This window comes from Eretmochelys imbricata, chromosome 3 (genome assembly GCF_965152235.1).
Source record: "Eretmochelys imbricata isolate rEreImb1 chromosome 3, rEreImb1.hap1, whole genome shotgun sequence".
NCBI lineage: Eukaryota > Metazoa > Chordata > Testudines > Cheloniidae > Eretmochelys > Eretmochelys imbricata.
Window position 1 is genome coordinate 111265709 of NC_135574.1, and position 21862 is coordinate 111287570.

The 21862-nt window shown below is 40.2% G+C and overlaps 1 protein-coding gene across 1 annotated transcript in view; it reads left to right on the forward strand.

Annotated features, from left to right (window-relative positions):
• The window catches only part of ADGB (androglobin), a 238561-nt gene that overhangs the window by 147811 nt on the left and 68888 nt on the right, over positions 1-21862 (forward strand). Inside the window, exons 23-26 of the mRNA XM_077811784.1 lie at positions 2946-3039; positions 7265-7399; positions 11430-11583; positions 20647-20834. Coding sequence (XP_077667910.1) covers positions 2946-3039; positions 7265-7399; positions 11430-11583; positions 20647-20834 — 571 coding nt within the window. The remainder of the gene's footprint in view (positions 1-2945; positions 3040-7264; positions 7400-11429; positions 11584-20646; positions 20835-21862) is intronic.

Sequence of the window (21862 nt, forward strand, 5' to 3'; positions counted from 1 at the left end):
TGCAAAGAGTCAGGTGAGGCCATTAAGCTAATGTGACCACCTGACTCTAATTAAGGCCCCTCTGATAATATAAAAGGGCTCACTCCAGTCAGGCGGAGAGGAGCCGGAGGAGAGGAAGTGCAGCTGAAGGGCTGGTTAATGAAAATACCCTCAAGTCATTGGTAAGGGAGCCCTAAGGTAAGGGTGAAGAAGGAAGAAGCAGGAGAGCTGTGGGGAAGTGGCCTAGGGAAATGTAGGAACTATGGCAGTAAAAGGTTGGCTGCCAACAGCTGCTACCATTAGGGTCCCTGGGCTGGAACCCAGAGTAGAGGGCGGGCCTGGGTTCCCCCCTACCTACCACTACAGAAACACCTCCTGGGAGGGGAAACAGGCCTCTGTCAGGACAGGCAGCTAAACATATATGATGGCATATCACATTGGTACATGTGCAGGTGAATGAGCCTCTGATAGTGTGGCTGATGTGATTAAGTCCTATGATGGTGTCCCTTGAATAGATATGTGGACACAGTTGGCAATGGGCTTTTTTGCAAGGATAGGTTCCTAGGTTAGTGTTTTTGTTGTGTGGTGTGTGGCTGCTGGTGAGTATTTGCTTCAGGTTTTGGGGCTGTCTGTAAGCAAGGACTGGCCTGTCTCCCAAGATCTGTGAGAGTGACGGATTGTCCTTCAGGATAGATCCTTGATGAGGTGCTGGAGAAGTTTAAGTTGGGGGCTGAAGGTGACGGCTAGTGGCGTTCTGTTACTTTCTTTGTTGGGCCTGTCCTGGAGTAGGTGACTTCTGGGTATTCTTCTTCCTCTGTCAATCTGTTTCTTCACTTCAGCAGGTGGGTACTGTAATTTTAAGAACACTTGATAGAGATCTTGTAGGTGTTTGTCTCTATCTGAGGGATTGGAGCAAATGCGGTTATATTGTAGAGCTTGGCTGTAGACAATGGATCATGTGATGTGGTCTGGATGAAAGCTAGAGGCATGTAGGTAAGTATAGTGGTTAGTAGGTTTCCAGTATAGCGTGGTGTTTATGTGGCCATCCCTTATTAGCACAGTAGTGTCCAGGAAGTGGATCTCTTGTGTGCACTGGTCCAGGCTGAGGTTGATGGTGGAATGGAAATTGTTGAAATCATGGTGGAATTCCTCAAGGGCTTCTTTTCCATGGGTCCAGATGATGAAAATGTCATCAATGTAGTGTAAGTAGAGTAGGGGCATTAGAGGACGAGAGCTGAGGAAGCGTTGTTCTAAGTCAGCCATAAAAATGTTGGCATACTGTGGGGCCATGCGGGTACCTCTGCCATGTACAGTGGCCAAACCAGACAGTCTCTACACAAAAGACTAAATGGACACAAATCAGACATCAAGAATTATAACATTCAAAAACCAGTAGGAGAACACTTCAACCTCCCTGGTCACTCAATTTCAGACCTAAAAGTTGCAATTTTCTAACAAAAAAAACTTCAAAACCATACTCCAACGAGAAACTGCAGAATTGGAATTAATTTGCAAACTGGACACCATTAAATTAGGCTTGAATAAAGACCGGGAGTGGATGGGTCATTACACAAAGTAAAAACTATTTCCCCATGCTAATTTTTTTTCCCTTACTGTTACTCACTCCTCCTTGTCAACTGTTTGAAATGGGCCATCCTGATTATCACTACAAAAGGTTTTTTTTTTCCTCCTGCTGATAATAGCCCACCTTAATTAATTGGTCTTGTTACAGTTGGTATGGCAACACCCATTTTTTCATGTTTTCTGTGTATATATATCGTCCTACTGTATTTTCCACTGCATGCATCCGATGAAGTGGGTTTTAGCCTACGAAAGCTTATGCTCAAATAAATTTGTTAGTCTCTAAGATAACACAAGTACTCCTTTTTTTTTTTTTGCTGATACAGACTAACATGGCTACCACTCTGAAACCTGTCTTCTTTCTCAGTTCTTACTTCTATCCACTGTTTTCCTTGTCTTTTACACATCTTATTTTTCTTCTCTCCCTCTAGTCTTTCATAATTATTTTTTTCTTCTTTCCCATATACCTATCCTGTTTTCTCTCCTACTTTCCTATTCATTTTTCTTTTCTCCAGTCTTCGTTTAGATTTTTTCCCCTTCTCTTTTTAGTTCCTTGCATGTAGATTATGGTATTAACTACAAGGAAAAGTCAGTATAATTAAGCTTATAGTTAAATGTTCTGATCATTGCCTCTACTGATCACTGAAGTTATTTCATCTCCTTGCAGCATGTTATAATTTATATGGGGATGTGTACTTCAGTAAAAGGGACTGATCACATTGTTCTTCACTATAGCAGGAGGGCTGATCAGCATGTGACAAGGAGAATGATGATGATACTGGAAATTCATTGCCTCAAAGGAGAAATTAGCTTCCAGAAGTGCAAGAATTCTGTAAAATTTAAAATTAGAACATAACTTGATTCAGAACATAGAATCATAGAATATCAGGGTTGGAAGGGACCTCAGGAGGTCATCTAGTCCAACCCCCTGCTCAAAGCAGGACCAATCCCCAATTAAATCATCCCAGCCAGGGCTTTGTCAAGCCTGACCTTAAACTTCTAAGGAAGGAGATTCTACCACCTCCCTAGGTAACGCATTCCAGTGTTTCACCACCCTCCTAGTGAAAAAGTTTTTCCTAATATCCAACCTAAACCTCCCCCACTGCAACTTGAGACCATTACTCCTTGTCCTGTCCTCTTCTACCACTGAGAATAGTCTAGAACCATCCTCTCTGGAACCACCTCTCAGGTAGTTGAAACCAGCTATCAAATCCCCCCTCATTCTTCTCTTCTGCAGACTAAACAATCCCAGTTCCCTCAGCCTCTCCTCATAAGTCAACATGACTGACTTGCCTCAATTTTTTTCACACTTTTTTTTTTAAAGAACAATGAAAAAGTTAGATATTTTGTGATTTTTTTTTTCTAATGCATTTTGTTATTTTCAGGTACTAAGGAGAATGCTCATGTCAAAGAAACTCTGCAAAAACTATGGACTTTGATTGAATCAAATATTGAACAGTGTGGTGTAACTCTACTGAGGTATTATGTAATAAATGAAAATTTTATATTGCAGCCTGTTCTGCACAACTCTTTGTATAACCATACAGTCAGTGTTATCAAAATAAATAGGATGAAAGAGTGACTTGTTTTTGAGATGCATATGGGAAACAGAATAAAGCCTATACATTATACCTTCTTTGAAAATCTCAAATGCTTTGTATGTTTAACAACGTTAACGTTGTTAAACATACAAAGCATTTGAGATTTTCAAAGAAGGTATAATGTATAGGCTTTATTCTGTTTCCCATATGCATCTCAAAAACATCTAGCAAATCTTCTAGTTGAGCTGGAGTATTGCCTCCCTGCTATCTTCTTTGTTGTGTTCAGTTTGGGTATTCTACAGTAAATTTTACTAATGTAAATATAGTATTGATCTTTTGGTAATTGTCCACTAAGTTGCTTTAAAAAAAGTATAAAGTCATGTAACCCTTTCCTTTAGGGAGACCTTGTCTTCACTAGAAAACTAGCAATAGTTACACTAACTACTTTTGCAGGCAAACCCTCCTAGTGGAAATGCAGCTTATATTGCAGTATGGCTTACACCAGTTGCCCAGACAAAATAAGTTATAACACTTTTTTTGTGATATAAAAATGTGCCACTTTTTTAGTGATATAATTGCTTCTACACTAGGACTTTTGCCATCATAACTATGTTGGTTAGGGATGTGATTTTTTTTTCACATTCTTAACCAACATAGCTATGTTGGAAAAACTTAAAAAACATAGTTCAAGCTAGAGCCTTCTTTGCAACAGTACAAAGGAGGCTACCTAAGCACCCACCTCCCTGCAGAGTCCACCAGTCCTGGACTCATGGCAAAGTCTTTGCTAGGAAATGAGGGGGGGAAATGTTGCAGGGATTTCTCCTGGCATTTCAGAACTTAATTGGCCGTGGCAGTGCTGACATAAATTCTCCCACACAAATAAGGAAACGACCAAAAATAGACACAAGAGGAAAAATACATAAATAACTTAAACAAAAAGTGATAAAACATTGATACAAGGGTTCCTTGTATAACTGCATTAAATTAAATCAGATTTTAAGATTGTTTAAAGTTAGTGATGGCAAAGTTTGGCTCCACTGTGTGACTGACTCTTTGTTCACGTGAAACGGGCGTATTATCATCCATGTGATGGGTTGGAGCCACCTTCCGGGGTGCTACCTGATGTACTGGGGATCCACTGAGCCCACCCGTTCCACCAGTCTGGGCTTCCTCATCCTGTCCTGCTGCGCGCGCACACACACACACACACACACGTAGGGACACACCCAGCTGTAGAATCACACAGAATCTGCAATCAGCTCTATGCGGGAAGATTCAGCTCAGGGATTACCCAGCATTCAAGTGCACACACCCTCTGGAGTATAAACCCAAAATCATACTGTCTTGCGCTGTATAGAGATTTATACAGCGTACACTCATAAAATTCACTCCCTCCTTCAATGTGGAGGAAGTTATGCACAGCTTCCCCCACCCCCGGACTCCCCCAGTTATGAATTGCACAAACTGGGTTTTAGAATAAACGAAAAACAAGTTTATTAACTACAAAAGTTAGATTAAGTGATTATAAGGGACAGCAAACAGAATAAAGCAGATCACCGAGCAAATAAAACACACGCAAACTAAGCTTATTACACTAAATTAACTGGATAATATTATTAGTAAATTCCTAAATGTTGTTTTATGCAGGTTGCAGAGTCCCTTGAAGGTAAACTGCACTGCTTGCAGCTTAAATCTCCAGGTATTCCTTTCACAGTCTAGATCTTTCTCACCTGGGCTCAGGGGGAATTCTTTGTTTCCCAGTTTGACCCCCACCCCCCTCTAAAAGGAAAAACACTAGAAGTCCAAGATGTGGTCTAGTACCAGACATGATCACCTGACCCTGCAGTGTCAAAGCAGCATTCCAGGAAACTTCTCAGGAAGGAGGGAGATTAGTATCTTCAAAGTCCTATTGTCCTTTCTAATGACCCATCCAGGCTGATTGCATACTGTCTGGTGGGCATTCCCAAATGTACATACAGTTGTAATTGTTACATAGTCAATATTCCTAACTTCAGATTCAGAAATGATACATGCATACAAATAGGATAATCATTCAGTAAATCAATCTTTCCAGTGATATCTCACATGACCCATCTTGCATAAAATTCATCTTAGTTATGCCATATTCATATCATAAGCATATTTCTATGAAGAATATGGGGTGTAATGTCACAAGGCATATGCCTGGGCATGAAGCCATGCAGCAGTGCATCGCCTAAGCAATACCTATTCAAACGTGTCTTGATTTGTACACTGTCTTCCTATAAAATACTATGTCAAGTTCAAGGTCTCTGTCCTTTTCTTCAAGGCTCACAGGGAGCTGGGCCCAGGATACCTAATAAAACCCTAAATCTCAGAGCCAGTCCAAGAGTTTGTGGGTTTGTTATAACATTACTTTAATAACGAAAAAGGTCAGTCATTTACTTACAGATGAAAACAGTTATTCAAGGAACAATTCAAGGTAGCGGCAGCAGCAGAGAGCAGAAGCACCAACTTTCTCTTTCTCTCTCTGTGCTCCCTTCTCTATCATATTGACCCACCAGCAGAGACAGTAGCCAGAACTTACTCTCCCATTCTTCCCAGAACAAATCACTGACAGAGGCAGCAGCAAAGAGTATAGGTTGCTGCCTTTTTGCTGTCCCTCATCCTGCTCTCCTGCATCCCCAGGTAAGCAAAGCACCATCAGAGACAGACTTTGTTCCATTTAAAAAAACGTCCTTTTGCATAATGTTAAACTCCTAATGGCACTAACACACGCAATGACAGCATGCAATATCCTCCTTCACAGGTGATCCATCCATCTAGAAAGGACTATTGGGGAGATCATGGTCAGAGTCCCTCAGAGAGGCAGCTCAGTGGAGAGAAGCTTTGACACCCAAGTGCTCTCCCTATATTTATATCTGCTTCTCCTTTGAGTTCCCTTGTAGAGGGGAGGTCTGCATAGCGCAGTGGTTCTCAAACTTTTTCACTGGTGACCCCTTTCACCCAGCAAGCCTCTAAGTGAGACCCCCCCCTTATAAATTAAAAAAACACTTTTTTTTATATTTAACGGTATTGTAAATGCTGGAGGTGAAGCAGGGTTTGGGGTGGAGGCTGACAGCATGCGACCCCCCACAGAATAATCTCGCGACCTCTGGAGGGGTCAAAACCCCCAGTTTGAGAATCCCTGGCATAGAGCAAGTTTTTTTTTGTGTTTTAGGTCAGCTACGGCTAAGAGCATGCTCCTCTTTGACATCTATCTTAACTCCTGTCTTGCTTTTACTAAGCAAGACTCAAAGAGGTTGTTTTTTCTTAGAGGTGGTTTTCACTTTGACCACGGTTGGCTCCTGTAATTCCTCTCTTTTTCCTCTTTTCAGATTTCTGCCTTCCCTTTGCTTTTCTTGTTCACTTATATGTATTATACCTTGGTGCCTCAAGCTATGTATCAGGTGACATTTTCGACATTGTTTTTATTACTGAAAGTTATTGGTAAAAATACATTGCACCAATTCAGTGATCAGATTGATTATGACCTTCATCAGGAACAATGACTTGGGTGGGAACTTACTTATCTCATTTACAATTTTGCAGCTATGATCTTGGATTCTTCCTGTGAGAAAGGAGTCCTTCTGGACACATTTGAAATGTAGGATCCTTGGGTTTGCTTTAAAGTGCTTCTTGTTCAAAGAAGTGTTTTAAAGGTAAAATTAAGCTTTTAATCTTCAAATGGGGCCTCAGAAGAAAAACTACAAGATGGCAGCATGATGGGAGGGAAAGGAAACTACACTGGATGATTAGAAATTGTAAAGAAGTTTTGTAAAAGCAATGAAATCTTGGGTGCTACATGCAATTGGTCTTTGGCCTCGTGCCACTCAGGAGATATGCCATAATCACAATATGAACACAGATGTGACAACCGTCCCCTATTGGTCATTAGGAGAGACTGAACCCAGGACTTTATCACTTGAGGTAAAGGAGTAATCATCATTAACTGTTAGCGGTAGTAGGTTGTTATCCTTTCATATGGACCAGCCAGTAGGGAAAGACATATAACACACACTGTACCAATGGGTCACATATACCCTGGTGTTCTTCCTTACGTGTAGGAGCTGAAGTCCAGATCTATGTCTTCTCCTTATTACGTTTAAGTATTCATCTCTTTTATTTTTGTCTTTTTTTTTCAGAGAAATGTTTAAAAGCAACTGTAAGTTGATCAAAAAATACCCCTGCTATGAGGATGAATGGGCTAAAACAACTTTTGCTGATTATGCTGTAACGTATTTTGATCAGCCACCAAATTTTTGGTTTGTGGTTTTTAGGTGAGTTTCAAATATTCTTATGTGGAAATAATTTATTATAGAGAAGCAGTAGCCTCTACACATTCAAAGTGGCAGCCAGCTTTCAATATAAAGCCCTATTTTACCTTACCTAAAACTCTGTTTTGGAAAATTGGATGGGCATGAAATTGCCAAAAGTTAGTCTGAAGGCAATGGAGAATGTCTGTGAAAGTTTGAAAACAATTCATTTAACTGGTTTTGAATTACAGGTAAAAAAATACTCTGACTTGGGTGTCTCCGTTTTTGGGTGTCCAACTTGAGGCACCATAAAGGGGCCTAATTTTCAGATGGCAAGTGCTCAGCAATTTTGGGAAACATCAAACCTTTCAAGGTGTCAAAAGTTGGGTATCCAAAATCACTAATCAGTTGTTTGAATTTTGGCCACATTATTAAATGAATTCAGATTTTTTTAAAATAAAATGACTATTTTGATAGTAGAAGTAATGTTATTTTAAAACTTCTGTGAAAGTATAAACAATAGAGAGTAAAAATTAATCAACTATGACACTGGGTTTTAAAAACAACCTTTTTAAAATTTAAGTCTAGAATTAGAAATTACAAAAAAGAGACCATGTTACATCATCTTTGTCTTCTCCTTTTTCCTGCTAGCTGGGCTCAGGTCCCAGATCAGTTTTTACAGGCTTGTTGGGCCATTGTTCACTCCATATCCGCTCTGTCCTCCCATACAGAGTCAGTCCACCGTTTTCTTGGCTTTTGTCTTGATATTTGCACACAAACTCTAGTGGCAAATGCCTCCCTATCAGGATTTACTTCATCCATCCTGCATACACGCTGTCACAGGGTGGTTGCCTATCAGTCGTTTCTTACCTTAAGAACAGACAACAGCCACTCCAGATTTCCTTCACCACCAGCTATTCCAGCAGGCCACCACCACTAATGTTATTTACATTTTATAACTCCCAGCCAGGTCCCCCACTTGCTTCTGGGGAAGGGAGCAGTACTAGCAGCAGCTACCTCTGCCTCTTCAGGGTCTTAGCTTCCCCACCCAGGGCTTCCTTCCTCTCCATTTATCTGCTCCCAGCTGTTGGGGTTACTTCCTCCTCTAATTAGCCCCTCAGCTATAGCTCCACTTGTTAATAGATCCTGTAAGTAGGTCCGAATTAACCTATATTGGTGGGGATTTGAATGACAGGATACTGACTCTGCACCCTTGTTACACATGCCCATATCATCTCATCTCAGCCTCCTCTCTTGCATCTTCTCTCTGATACTGCAGACCTTGGTCTCACACCTGATGACATTCTGCATTTGGTCCAGTAATGCCACCTCTTCACTGCCCTAAGACATCTCATTTCAATGGTGTCAGGTCTTCTCAAGTGCTTCTCTTTGGTTGCCAATGTCTCTGGTACATACAGAAGAGTGGTCTTATCGTGGTTTGGTATAATTGTCCCTGAAGTAGCCTGGGCATCTGGTTATCATAGATCTCTCCACTTATCTTGTGCCAGACTTTTCCCATGCTCAGCAGCCTTGCCTGCTGTTCTCTGTTGATTTCTCCATTTACTTCTAACCAGCCTCCACAGTTCTTCAGTGTATAAACCTGATTTATATACTGGCCCTCAATATTGATATTCATTTGTCTTGGTTTCATGCAAGTCACTTGCATGATTTCAGTTTTTTCTGTACTCATTTTTAGGCCATAGTTTGTTAGTTCCCTGTTGCAGACATCAATCACCTGAACCAGATCTTCCTCCCTGTTGGCCATTAGCACAGTTATCATCTGCATAAGTAACCTTTGTACCACCTTCCATTTGGCTTTGCCTACTTATGAACGGTTTCAGAGTAACAGCCGTGTTAGTCTGTATTCACAAAAAGAAAAGGAGTACTTGTGGCACCTTAGAGACTAACCAATTTATTTGAGCATAAGCTTTCGTGAGCTACAGCTCACTTCATCGGATGCATACTGTGGAAAATACAGAAGTTGTTTTTATACACACAGACGATGAAAAAATGGGTGTTTATCACTACAAAAGGTTTTCTCTCCCCCCACCCCACTCTCCTGCTGGTAATAGCTTATCTAAAGTTATCACTCTCCTTACAATGTGTATGATAATCAAGGTGGGCCATTTCCAGCACAAATCCTACTTATGAAGTCCATCAAAATCATGAATAGTAATGGAATAAGCATAGATCCCTGGTGGAGTACAGCCTTCACCTCAAAACCCCCTGTTCCACCAAAAGGCATCTAACTTTTTATCTTGGAACAATGTGACAAGGTATACCAGGCCCTGAGGTTCCCTGCTGGAGGCCTCACAGCACTACCTCATCCCACCCCAGGAAAGAGCAGTAGAGGTGAGTCCTCCAGGCTGCCTCAAGTGACTGCGAGGAAGCAGCCAATCAGAGTCCAGCAAGTTCATATAAAAAGGAACCGCTGGACGGAGCAGGATCAGTTGCTGGCAGGGACCAGGGGAGCAGGAAAGGTGCTCTTGGCTCTAGGTGCTGGCTGCAGGAACTCAAGAAAGACTTCAGCCTTGGAGTAAGGGTGAAGGTGACGGTGGGGAAGTGGCCCAGGGAACAGTAGCAAAAGCAACAGAGTAAATAGTTAAAGGGAAGCAGCAGGTGGCTGCTACTTTATAGGGTCCCTGGGTTGGGACCTGGAGTCATGGACAGCCCTGGGTCCCCCCACCAGCCATTGAGGAAGTGCCTTAAGCCCTGAGTGACTCAACTAGAGAGTTGGGGCAATAGGTGAAGAGTCTCCAGGGAGGAAGCCCTTGGGCATTGCTTCATATCAGAGCAGGGACAATTTAAGAGAGCCCAGGGAGGGCTGCAGGAAGAGACCAACCAAGGGTATTGTGATAGGCCCTGTTGGGCTTGTCCCCCAGAAGGGGTTTGTTGTGTTCACATATGAACTGTGTGTGATTTAGCCAGAGGGTGGTAGCCAGCGGGAGGCACCGCAAGCAGCTGAATAAAGAGCACATGCATATACATATTCGATAGAGGGAGCTCATGAGAAGCAAGTGGGCCCCGTAACAAACCAACATACAGACCCATCACCATCTGGACAAGTGCCTCTGGTACTCCATAGGAACATAGCAGGGGCACCAGCAGTCATCTAGGTACTAGGTACTTTGTCAAATGCTTTCTCCTAATCGATGAAAGCCTAACCATGCTTGACATTTCCCTCCAGCTTCTTTTCCACCAGCAGTCAAGTGGTGAACATCTGTAGTCTTTCCTTTTCTAAAACCAAACAGCTCCTTTCCTAAAACAGGCTCCACTATTCAATGAATGCTACTATCTGTGTTTCTCTAACAGTTTCATGCAGTGGGACAACAGCTTAATTCCTCGGTACTTTGAACAGTTGTGTATGTCACTTTTGTGTTTGCATATTGATATCACTATGGGCTTTCTACATTCTATTGGGATTATCTTCTCTTTACAAACTGTGTGCAGGTCTCATGTGAGCCAGTATACACCAATCAACCTATATTACAAGATCCATATTACATAAGGAGCATATAATAATGAGCATATTTTTCACCACATTATGATAAGTAAGCTACAGCACATGTAAGCATGTGTGTCTATATTAGTTACTTGCACATTTTGGAGGTCCAGTGCTTTCAATCACTTAAGTTCAAGTATCTGCTATAACTGACTATTTGAATTGTTACAATTCAATTAAAGAATTAAATTGAATTGTTACAATTAAAGAAACTTTTAACATATTTTTAGATTTTTCCCCCCAAAGTGAAATTGCAATTTAAAAGGTTTTTAAACAAATAATGTTTGTAACCCTATAAAATTAGTTTATATTCAGATTTTTAAAGATTGCAATGCCTGCAGCTAGTTGTTGTTGTTGATGGCTTTGTTGGAGGTGGGGTTAGTTAGGACAAAACTACACAACATCTAGCATTTCTAATTTTGAGCAGCTAGAAGGTACACACAAACACACACACACAATTATTGTTGTACTACAGCATCCACTTTATTAGTGAAAAGCAGTTTGAAATTGAAAATGTTTTTCAAAAGAGCTGTTACCTCTCTTTTACTGTAGGGAAACATTTCATGTGACAGAAGATATGCTTGTAGTGCCAAAGGTATACACAACCATCCCTACCTGTATGCTCCATGTTGTAGATAATGACACACTGGAAGAAATGCCACGCATCTTTCTCAAAGTGGCCCCTCATGTCTATACCAAGAATAAGGTAAGTCCAAACATCTGTGGAGTATAACATCACTATAGAAAGAATAATGGTGGTTATAAAGATATAGGTCAAGCTCCTCTAACTTCACAGGACTTGTGCATATCTCAAAAGCACACATAATTTTAATTTATCTGGTTGGTCCAGAAAAGAGGCTGCCACAGCTGCAGTTCGATTCCAAGCCTCTTCCACTGCAGAAAATACCTTTACCTTTCCTTGAAGTTTGCTGTTATCTCCAAAAGAGGATCAGTCTCCCAACTTCCCTAGCTAAAGTATTGCTGCATTTATCCCTGACACTGTAGTGGTAATTGCTAATCTTGTTTCTCTATTGGACCTAGTATGTAGTATGGAGCAGCAGAAACAAACTTATGAATCTAGCACAAATAGTCTTTCATATATGGGAGACAGGGGTATGCCACCCAACTACTATGATGCTGGCAATGATGAGGCTAATATCAAGCCATGTGCATTTTCACATGCAGTATTTGGTTACTGTGACCCCAATGCTGACTGCTAGTTATTGTTTTAGACATGGTTCCGCAAAAGTGCCTGAATTACTTCAGAAACATTAATGTATTAAAGTTAACACTCTTAAAAATTAGCTTTTAAGGTTAAATTTTCAAAAACTGAAACTTAACATGTATCTGCAAAACCTACACAACACCCAAACAGGTAATTTCAGATGGAAATGATGGATTTGAGTGTGCAGTATTTGAGATGTAAATGATGTATGCAAATTGTCGATTGTGCAGACAACGGGTAGGAAGATGGCAAGCCTAGACTACCAATTTTTTTTTCAAAATTAGCTCAGGTAACTTGTCTTCTACTCCCTCATTCCACCCTTTAGTCTGTTCCTTCCACTATTGCGTGAGATGTCTTAGACAAGGAATGTATTTGCATTTGTTTGTATAGCACCTAGCACAGTGAGGCCTGATCTTTTTCTGAGCCTCTAGGTGCAGCTGTAATACAAATATTAATAACTTTTGTTTGCTGGCATAGCTTTCAGGAATAGTACACCTTTAATCTGAGTCACTGTTTATTAATGTTTTGGTTTTGAGAAATGTAAACATTGAGACTTCACTCAATCTTCAACATCAAAATAGCAATGATGTGCATGTACTGAGAAATATACCTCATAACTCATTCCTTAAAAAATTACAACTTGATTGTAATCAAGTATTTGTAGAAATGCGCATTGTAAGATGAATTGTACAATATTGTAATGCTTACATATATTATTTAAATTAGTAAATTGATTTTTGGGAGGGAGCCTGGGCAGGTGTTCCTTTTTAAGTACTGGATAAAATTTGCATAAAAATAAACTCAGATGTTTGTAGGAATCAGTGTTTTACAGTTCTTCGAGTAGTGACCCTATGTGCCTTTGATTGGCGATTTCTCATAGCAGTCAGTGTCCATTCAACCCATCCATGCGTGTTACTCCACACCATTGCTATATAGTACTGTCTGGGCTAACAATCGTCAGTTCCTTCACCACCACCCTGGCTTGAGATGGAGCCTTAGCTAGCTGTCCGGGTTAAAGTTTTTTTTTCTGTAGTTAGTGTATATAGTAGTTAGTAATACTGTAGTTAGTTATATATTCATTTCTTTTTTACAAAAATATTTTTAAAAATTAAGTAAATTTTATACATATTTGCTTTAGATTAAGTAAATATAAATCTTATATTTATATACAGACTTATAAATATAAATCTTTTAGGTAGTTTCCCCCCGGGGGAGTGACTTTTTTCTCGCTTTCCAAGGGTATGCCGAGGCCTCCCAGAATCAATAATTGCCTGTTATGCCAGGAGGCAATCCTGCTGCATCCATTGCCTTGGGGAATCACTCATTCCCCAAAAGTGAAACTTCTGACTGGCATTAAAATCTAAAGTAAAAAAGAACAGGGAGATAAAACTTGTATTCCTTACGATGGGGAGTTCACTGTGTCTGTCCTTTGAACCAGGCCAGGAGCACCCCTTTTTACCATGGTCTCTGAGTAAGTCGGCTGCCTCTTCTATCTCTGAGCCAGACTCCTGGAGGGCATCTGAGACAAAGACTCAAGATTCCTCTTATAAGTCTTCCAAGGACCAGGACCCAAGTTCTCCAGGTAGTGAATCTACCTCAAAGAAGTTGAAGTAGTCAGCTCCCGCGTATCCCATCAGTCTCTGGCATGGTACCCATGAGGCGCCTGGTTTTTTAGGTACTGAGCACTCTGACAAATTTAGAGACTCTAAGGTATTGGGCTCCAAGAGGCCATCAGTACCAACAGGAGACTGCAGAGGCAAGAAGAGCTCTACCATGGTACTGAAAAAGACCACTCAACCTCCATCAGGTTTCCCCCAGAAGTGTTCAAAACTCGCGGTACCGTCCACTCCTTTGGCTACCTATACCTCAAGCCATAGACACAGTACCAACAACACTCTTGGTACTGCAAGATTTCGGGTTTCCCCGAGACCTCACAGTGTCAGACTCCTGATTCGCTATTGCTTGGTTCTGATCTCTGCTCAGTACCGAGAACCTCCAGGTCTCTGGATGTCCACCTACTACCAATGGCAGAACCTCACATTTCCTCAATCCTGAGAGCATCCAGATCCCCAAACATATGTCCAGGACCAGTGGTGGTACCTCAAGCTCCTTCTGCTGCCCCACCATTACTGAGTGTCTCAGAGAGGAGGATTATGATGAAGACTTTGCCTCAGCTGCCCAAATATTAGTGCATGGCTCTCAACTCCACCCCATGAAGGTTTTTTTTCCCTGAGGTCACTCATCACAGACATCCAAAGCTAGCATCTTGCTGAGGCAAGCACCCATGGATTCTGCCACCTATGCCCTATGCACCACCCCCTTGAAATCCCTGAGTGGCTTATCACCATCAGTTCTCTAGGGCCTCAAGCTCTGCCCTTCACAAAGACAGACAACCCTTCTCACCCGCCCTTTCCAGGAGACTGGAGTCTCAGGAAGAGGTTTTTGAGGAACAGGAGACCAGGGCTGATGAGGAGATCTCTGCATCTGTGAACATCTCTTCTTCATCCCCAGATGAAACTGGCATGCCACCTCCACCATCCTTGGTTGATGATTTTAAGCAGTGTCAAGAGCTCATCAGTAGGGTCACAGATCCTTTACAGATCCCCCTTAAGGAGCTTGAAGAACTACATCATATAATGTTCGACATCCTCCATACTGCCTCCTTTGCCTGCATTGCCTGCCAGTGAATGAAGCACTCCTGGACCCGGCAAAGATCATCTGGTAGCCTCAATTCCTCCCATGTGCAAAAGGACAGATAAAAAATATTACTCCCTTTAAGGAGTCAGAATTCTTATTTTCTCACCCATCTCCTAACTCCTTTGTGGTTGAGGCAGTTAATGAACATGGAAGGCAGCATCACATTAAATCTATGCCCTATGATAACCTCTTTGGCAGAAAATCTTATTACTTTACAGTTTAGAATCACCAATGATCAGGCCTTAATGGCAAAGTATAATCACATAAACCATACTAAGCTAAACTCCTTTATTGAACATCTGTCAGCAGAACACAGAGAGCAGTTACAGGCAATTGTTGCAGAAGGCCAGCTCCTTGCCAGGATAACTCTGTAGGCTTCTCTTGATGCTGCCGATACTGCCACTCATTCAGTTTACACAGCAGTAGTTATGAGTAAGGCTACGTTTTGGTCACAGGTATTTTTAGTAAAAGTCATGGACATGTCACGGGCTGTGAATTTTTGTTTACTGTCCATGACTTTTACTAAAAATACCAGTGAATAAAACTTGGGGGTGGGGTGCCCCCTGGGTGCTGGGGGAGGGTGGCCCAGCTGCTTGGAGATGCAGGCAGTGGCGTGCAGCCCAGCTGGTGTTGGGCAGGTGCGGGCGGTAGCATGCAGCATGGGACCCCCGCTGGTGCTGGGGGTTGGCAGGGCAGGCAGGCTCCCTACCTGGCTCCACACCTCCCCCCCACCCCAAAGCAGCAGAGTTTGGGTGTGGGAGGGGGCAAGGGGTTGGGGCACAGGATGGGGTAAGGCAGGCTCTGGGCGGTGCTTACCTGGGGGCTCCCCAGAAGTGGCAACATCCCCCTTGCTCAGCTGCTAGGTGGAGGCATGGTCAGGCAGCTCTGGGAGCTGCCTCTGCCTGCAAGCACAGCCTCCGCAGCTCCCATTGGCCGTGGTTTCCGGCCAATGGGAACTGCAAAGCCAGCGCTTTACTATCCAATGCTATTATTAAGTTAACTGACTTTGAATATGAACAGACACTACACCTCCTTTCTAATAGTATGTTATAAAAACATAACAATGTAACACAGCAAGTGAGAAATAATATCTAAATTCCTAAATGTCAGTATTAATGCAAAACAGATTCTTTTCTTGATATAACCCTACCATTTAAGTTTTATGCTTCAAAAACTATGACTCAGCAACTCTCAACGAAGGTTAAACTATCCTCAGATATTATTATTATTATTTATTATTCCGCTGCAAAGCCAGTTCTGGAGAAAACTAAAGTTAATTTCAAAATGATTGACTCTAAGGATAAAATCTGCAGAGTAGCAATAGTGTCTGTCTCTCTTCTGCAGATTTTACAGTGTAGATAGACACTTTAGTTATATCCTTGGCTGTATTTGGAAGCATACTATTTTAATCTAAACTCTTTCCGTGTATAATCCTATCTTCCACTACCAAGAAGATACCACATTATTTCTTTATTTTTTTAATTGTTCGCAAGGTTTTTATGAGTGGATAGGATGATGAGATAGAATAAGGAACAAAGTACTGCTGAATCTTCAATTTAAATCCAAAGATTCTATTTTTAATCATTTGTAAGTGTTCTAAAATTGTCAGTCCAATAATATCAAGCAAATGATTTTTGACCTTTTGACCAAATTTTCTGCATTATTTATTATGTTCAATAAATAAGAAAGGCTTTGGGATCTGATCTTAAAAACAAATGCATGTGAATACCTTTAATCATTTAGGCCCTGAGTCAGGATAATACCTAAGCATGTGCTTAAATCTATTCCTGTTGAGGAAAGCTCTTAAATGTGTGCTTAAATCCTGTTAAGGGCAATGAGACTGAAGCATGTATTTAAGTGCTTACCTAAATAGGGATGTTTTCCTGAATTATGGCCTTGAGTAGTCTACATTGTCCAATTAATTACAAGTGGGTAAAGTTACTCAGATATATGACTTTGCAAGATGGGATCACTGGATTATAAGTGGTCTTTTTTTCATTGCTTTTTGAGCTCTCATTTTAAACACTTAGTAATCCTGATAATAGAACACAACACAAGACCAAAATAGATAAATCTGAAGCCAACAGATAGGTGATTTGGAGGTGTGCTGTATTTGTTATTTAAAACTTGGTTGACTGATTTATTTTAATCTGAAGTTCTGAAGTAGTAAGAGCATGAAAAGTAAACCTCTTGTACAATTTTTCAAAAATTGAAATGTGACAAACTAAACTGTGTACTTGTGCTCAATGTACCATGTACTGGTATTTTTGTGACTTTCCAAATTTCTAAAATTAACTTAAATATAGCTTTATAATTTGATATTCAGAAACTGATTATAGTGGAATTATATAGTATTCGTAATTAAGGGCTTGATCCCAAAGTCCACTTTTACAATAGGAGTATTTCTATTGACTTCAGTGGACTTTGGTTAAGACACAAAAAGAAGAGGAAGACAAATTGTAGCATAAATATGATTAAATATAGGCTAATTAAGATGTTCTGTGTTTGTAAAGGCAGGCATTGATTGTATCATATTGATTGCACTGCAGTTTGCCAGTGAGTGAGGTGCTTTGAGTTGTTATGATATCAATAAAAGAGGGATTGTGTAATTTGGTCTCAATCTTCAGAGTGGATTCTATCTGGCCTCTACATTTTCCTATCAAAACAGGGGTGCCCCAAAAGTTTTGTATGCATCTTTTGGAGGACCTCGGGCACCAAAAGGAGATGCCAATCCTGTGCAAGTGCCACTTGAACATGGAAATTTTCTCTACAAATCTGAATTTGGGGTCTCTCAAATGTAAGGGCTACTGAATTTAGGTCTCTGCCATTTTTTGTCTAATTTAGATGAATACTTTTGGTGCAAATATACTATGTATTAATTGCTAGTATACTTGTCTCCTCATCTTCAGTTGCAGTGACCTCTTATTTTTCAAGTAGCTATGAGCTCAGTTTATTGGCATACAATAATTTTCATTCAAAACCTTATATGCTTTTTATAAATTCTGACACAAAACTCACACAAAGACAAAATCTTTTTTTCTAAAATCTGGTGCATAGGATAAAATTTGCAGATAAGCCGTTCTCAATAATTCTTAATGCAAAACCATGCATAATGTTTTCCCTCTGCTGCATTCTTTCCAACTCAGCAATGTTTTCATATTATACAGAAAACAGAATTTTGTATAGTCTTCCAAACATAGCATTGGAAATAGGGGTGTGACAAATCTTCAGTTCATATTTGATTTATGTATAAATACAGTTATGCTATCCCAGGTCCCAACTCACCACCGGCATCCTGTAAGGAACCTCAACTCTCTTTTTTGCACTTCTTACCACAAAAAATTCTTTACCTATTCCTTCCAGTTTGTCTCCCTCCCCACCTTATCTGAGACCCTCTCTGCTTCCCTCCCTTTTGCTTGCAGCCCCCACTGTCAATATGCATATGCAGCAAATAGAAAAGCCAATTATTGTGTATTTAGCCAGATCATCCAGAAAACGTTAATCCATCACATCCCTCCCCCGCTACTCTGTTGAGTGGAGCTAACTTGTACCCATCTATTGTCCACACTAGGGGTTCATACTTCATGCCTCTCCATATCCAGTAGCCCCAACAACCCACTCTCTTTAATGGTCCAGGTATTTTTGCTGTTGCTGAACAAAAAATGAATAAACAATAGTATGCTTATAAAAAAAAAAGTTCAAAGGAGTCAGGCTGGTGGTCCAGTAACAACGGAGCACGGGGGATCTGAATTAAGAGCAGCAGGGAGTGATAGGATACATCCCCTTGGGAAAGGAGCACCTTGTATCACTCCCTAGCAGTCCTCTCTGGCTGCCTGGAGGAGCAGTATTGTCCTCCAAGGTAAGCAGCATCCAGCCGCACTCACCCAAGGGAAGGTCATCACAACATGGGGACTTTGGGAGGTGGGACTGAATTCATTTAGGGTGGTATTTTCAAAAGTGTACAGCGTTGGCCTAAACTCTACTCTCATTAAAGCCAATGCTAAAGCTCCCATTGACTTCAATGGAAGCAGATTTAGGTAAACAACTGGATGCTTTTGAAAAATCACACACCTTCAAAGCATACATAGATGTTTAAGTAGTGGGGAAACTGGTGCTATCCCTCTGAAACAGTCTGTCTCTTAAGTGATCCAAGTCTTCTGAGCGAGTTCCCGCTAAAGTGCAACCCCAATTATCCAAACAACTCAAAAGACCCAAAAATTATGTAAAATTGAGGAGGCAGGATTATACACATAAAGGAGGGAGAGCTTTCAGAGCTGGAGGGAGAGAAACAGGGAAATAAAGAAAAAAGATTTTAAAAAAAGAAAATGGGGTGGGGAAAAGTGTGGGAAAGAAGGGACCAAAGGGTTTCTGTATTGTTTTTAGACATTCATTTAAGTAGTCACAGTCATTTTTTGTATCTGTTTCTTTTCATTTAAATTATTCATATTTGAAAGAAAATATCAGTATAATAATAGCTTGAGGATGTTGCCATAATTCACAGCTTTGCCAATTTAAATGGAACAGAAGCAAATTTTTCTGTTCTATGGAGGTATATTTTTATTATTTAACATTTATATTGCATTAGCAACCAAGGCCCCTGTTAAGATAATGGTGCTGGGCATTGTACAAACATATTATATGAAGAAGTTCCTACCCTAAGTTCTTAACAATTTATTAAAATATCCTATTTTTATGTCAGTGAAGATGATTTCCTTTCCTCTGCATTGTTCAATCTAGACCACAGAAATCTGTAGCTCTACAGTCAGTGTTATATAACATTTTAGAACTGGCTATAACCCTTCTCTCCTCTGCTTTCACAACCTCTTTCCTACCTCAAATCCTCCGTTCTCTATATTGCATCAGGCATATATCCATTCCACCCTTCACTAGTTCTCATCCAAGTTTTATAGCTTATACTGTGAAACAGTATTTGCCTTTCATGGTACATTCCCCACCCCCGCCCCATTTTACCTATATTAGATAACACCAGAGTTCTGAGTTCTGGTCAGTCTGAGGCTAATCTAAAAATGTTTTATAGGAATTTTACATTATTTTATACACTGATGTCAATTTGTCAATTTTTATGGTAATGGTGCCATTTGATGTCAGTATTAGCTTCAAACAAGGTAAAGTTAAAGCATAATTTCTGGGGAATGGTGCTGAAAATACAGCTCACTGATGTTTCCCTGTCTCTGCCCCATGGGGTGAGAGGGGGTCCAAACTCAAAAGCATCACTGAAATTTAAATTTGATGTGTCTTGCTCATAATTCAGAGTGAAATAACCTTTAGTTCTTCCTCCAGTGTATCTACTTCCATTTATAATAAATGTTGGGATGGAGGGAGAGAACAAAGGCATATTTTAGAGAAAGAAAATTAACTGTATTTGCAATCATTGCTCTTGCTATTGAATTAATATGGATGGCACTCAGATACTGCAGCAGTATAAAACCCTAAGATAAAGAAATAAGTTGCAGTTCATCACACAAGTATAATGCAAAAGAAGAGAACAAAATCAGAATAAACATCAGTCATGTTAATCATGGGGAGAGTTATCATAAGAATTATGGACATGCTGCAATAATGTTTAAGATTTGATTAATATTTTCCAAATTGGATTTTGCATAATGACTTGTCATTTAAAATTTTACCCAATATAAATGATGTTACGAAGGTATTCACTATGGGTTGCTTAAGGTACGGTAGGATCATAAGAGAGCCATAGTACTGCCACATCAGGAGTGGTATTGATAAGTGTTTGCCCTCTGTGGGTACACAATATTCGTTGTAGTGCATCATTTTTAGTGATGGTCACATCTAATGAAAAATGACATGTTTTTCTGTTTTCAGAAAGGATACACGTTCATGGCTGAAGCACTTACTGGTGACTTACCTGTGGCAGCTGGGAAATGGAGACTACGTCTCATTGGTTCCCATAATCCACTCCCCGTTCTCTCTCGTGATGCTGTAAACAATTTCTATTCCACTAAGGAAATTAAAGACTATTATATACCCAATGACAAGCACATTGTATTCAGGTAAATTTTGGAAGGAGAACAATTTAAATGTCACTTTTTATATAACACTACTCGTGGAAAATTGTATTCTTTTTGGAAGAAAAATGCTTTCAAGCAAACAGGAAAGATATACTTGAATTTTACAGGTTTCAGAGTAACAGCCGTGTTAGTCTGTATTCGCAAAAAGAAAAGGAGTACTTGTGGCACCTTAGACTAACCAATTTATTTGAGCATAAGCTTTCGTGAGCTACAGCTCATGCTCAAATAAATTGGTTAGTCTCTAAGGTGCCACAAGTACTCCTTGAATTTTACAGGCAATTATGTTTATTCAATATGAAAGTCAGACTTGAACATTTCCCCAGAGTAGGGTTTAGTTTTCTAAAATATTGCAGATGTGGGGTGGGGTGTCCTTGTAAAGGAACATTACATTTAATTCATTACTTTGAAATAATAATATAATATTTTGCACTTAAGTACCATGGATCTCAGAAAACTATATAAACTTTAATAAGTTAAACTTCATAATCCCCTTGTGAGATAGGTTAGCATTCTAATGTACATTTTGCAAATGGGGAAACTAAGGCACAGAATTGGTTGGCTCCAGTCAGCGAGAAAGATGGGAAGAGAATCACGACTCCTTACCCTAGGTCCCTTGCTCTAACTATCAGACACATTCTCATCCTATAGTATTGTCAGGCAAGTTTCATTTGATTAGAGCACACATATTATTTTAGAACAGCATATTCTATATCAACATAAGCAATTATTTGAGTTTGTAATTTTTTTTCAATGGACTAAAATGATTTTGGGCCAGATCCTGAGCTGGCATAAATAGCCAAGGTTCATTGAAGTCAAAGGAGCTATGCCAATTTACCCCAGCTGGTTAACTGGCTCATGGTTCAGGTCTGTGAGCAGATACTTGTTCAAACTTGTAAATACAGCAGTATTTAACAAATAGCAAAAAAAATTTCCTAGTATTATATAATCTACTGGTTTTGTTACAGTATACATGTTTCAGTTATTAAATGTGGAGGTGAAAGCTCTATTAA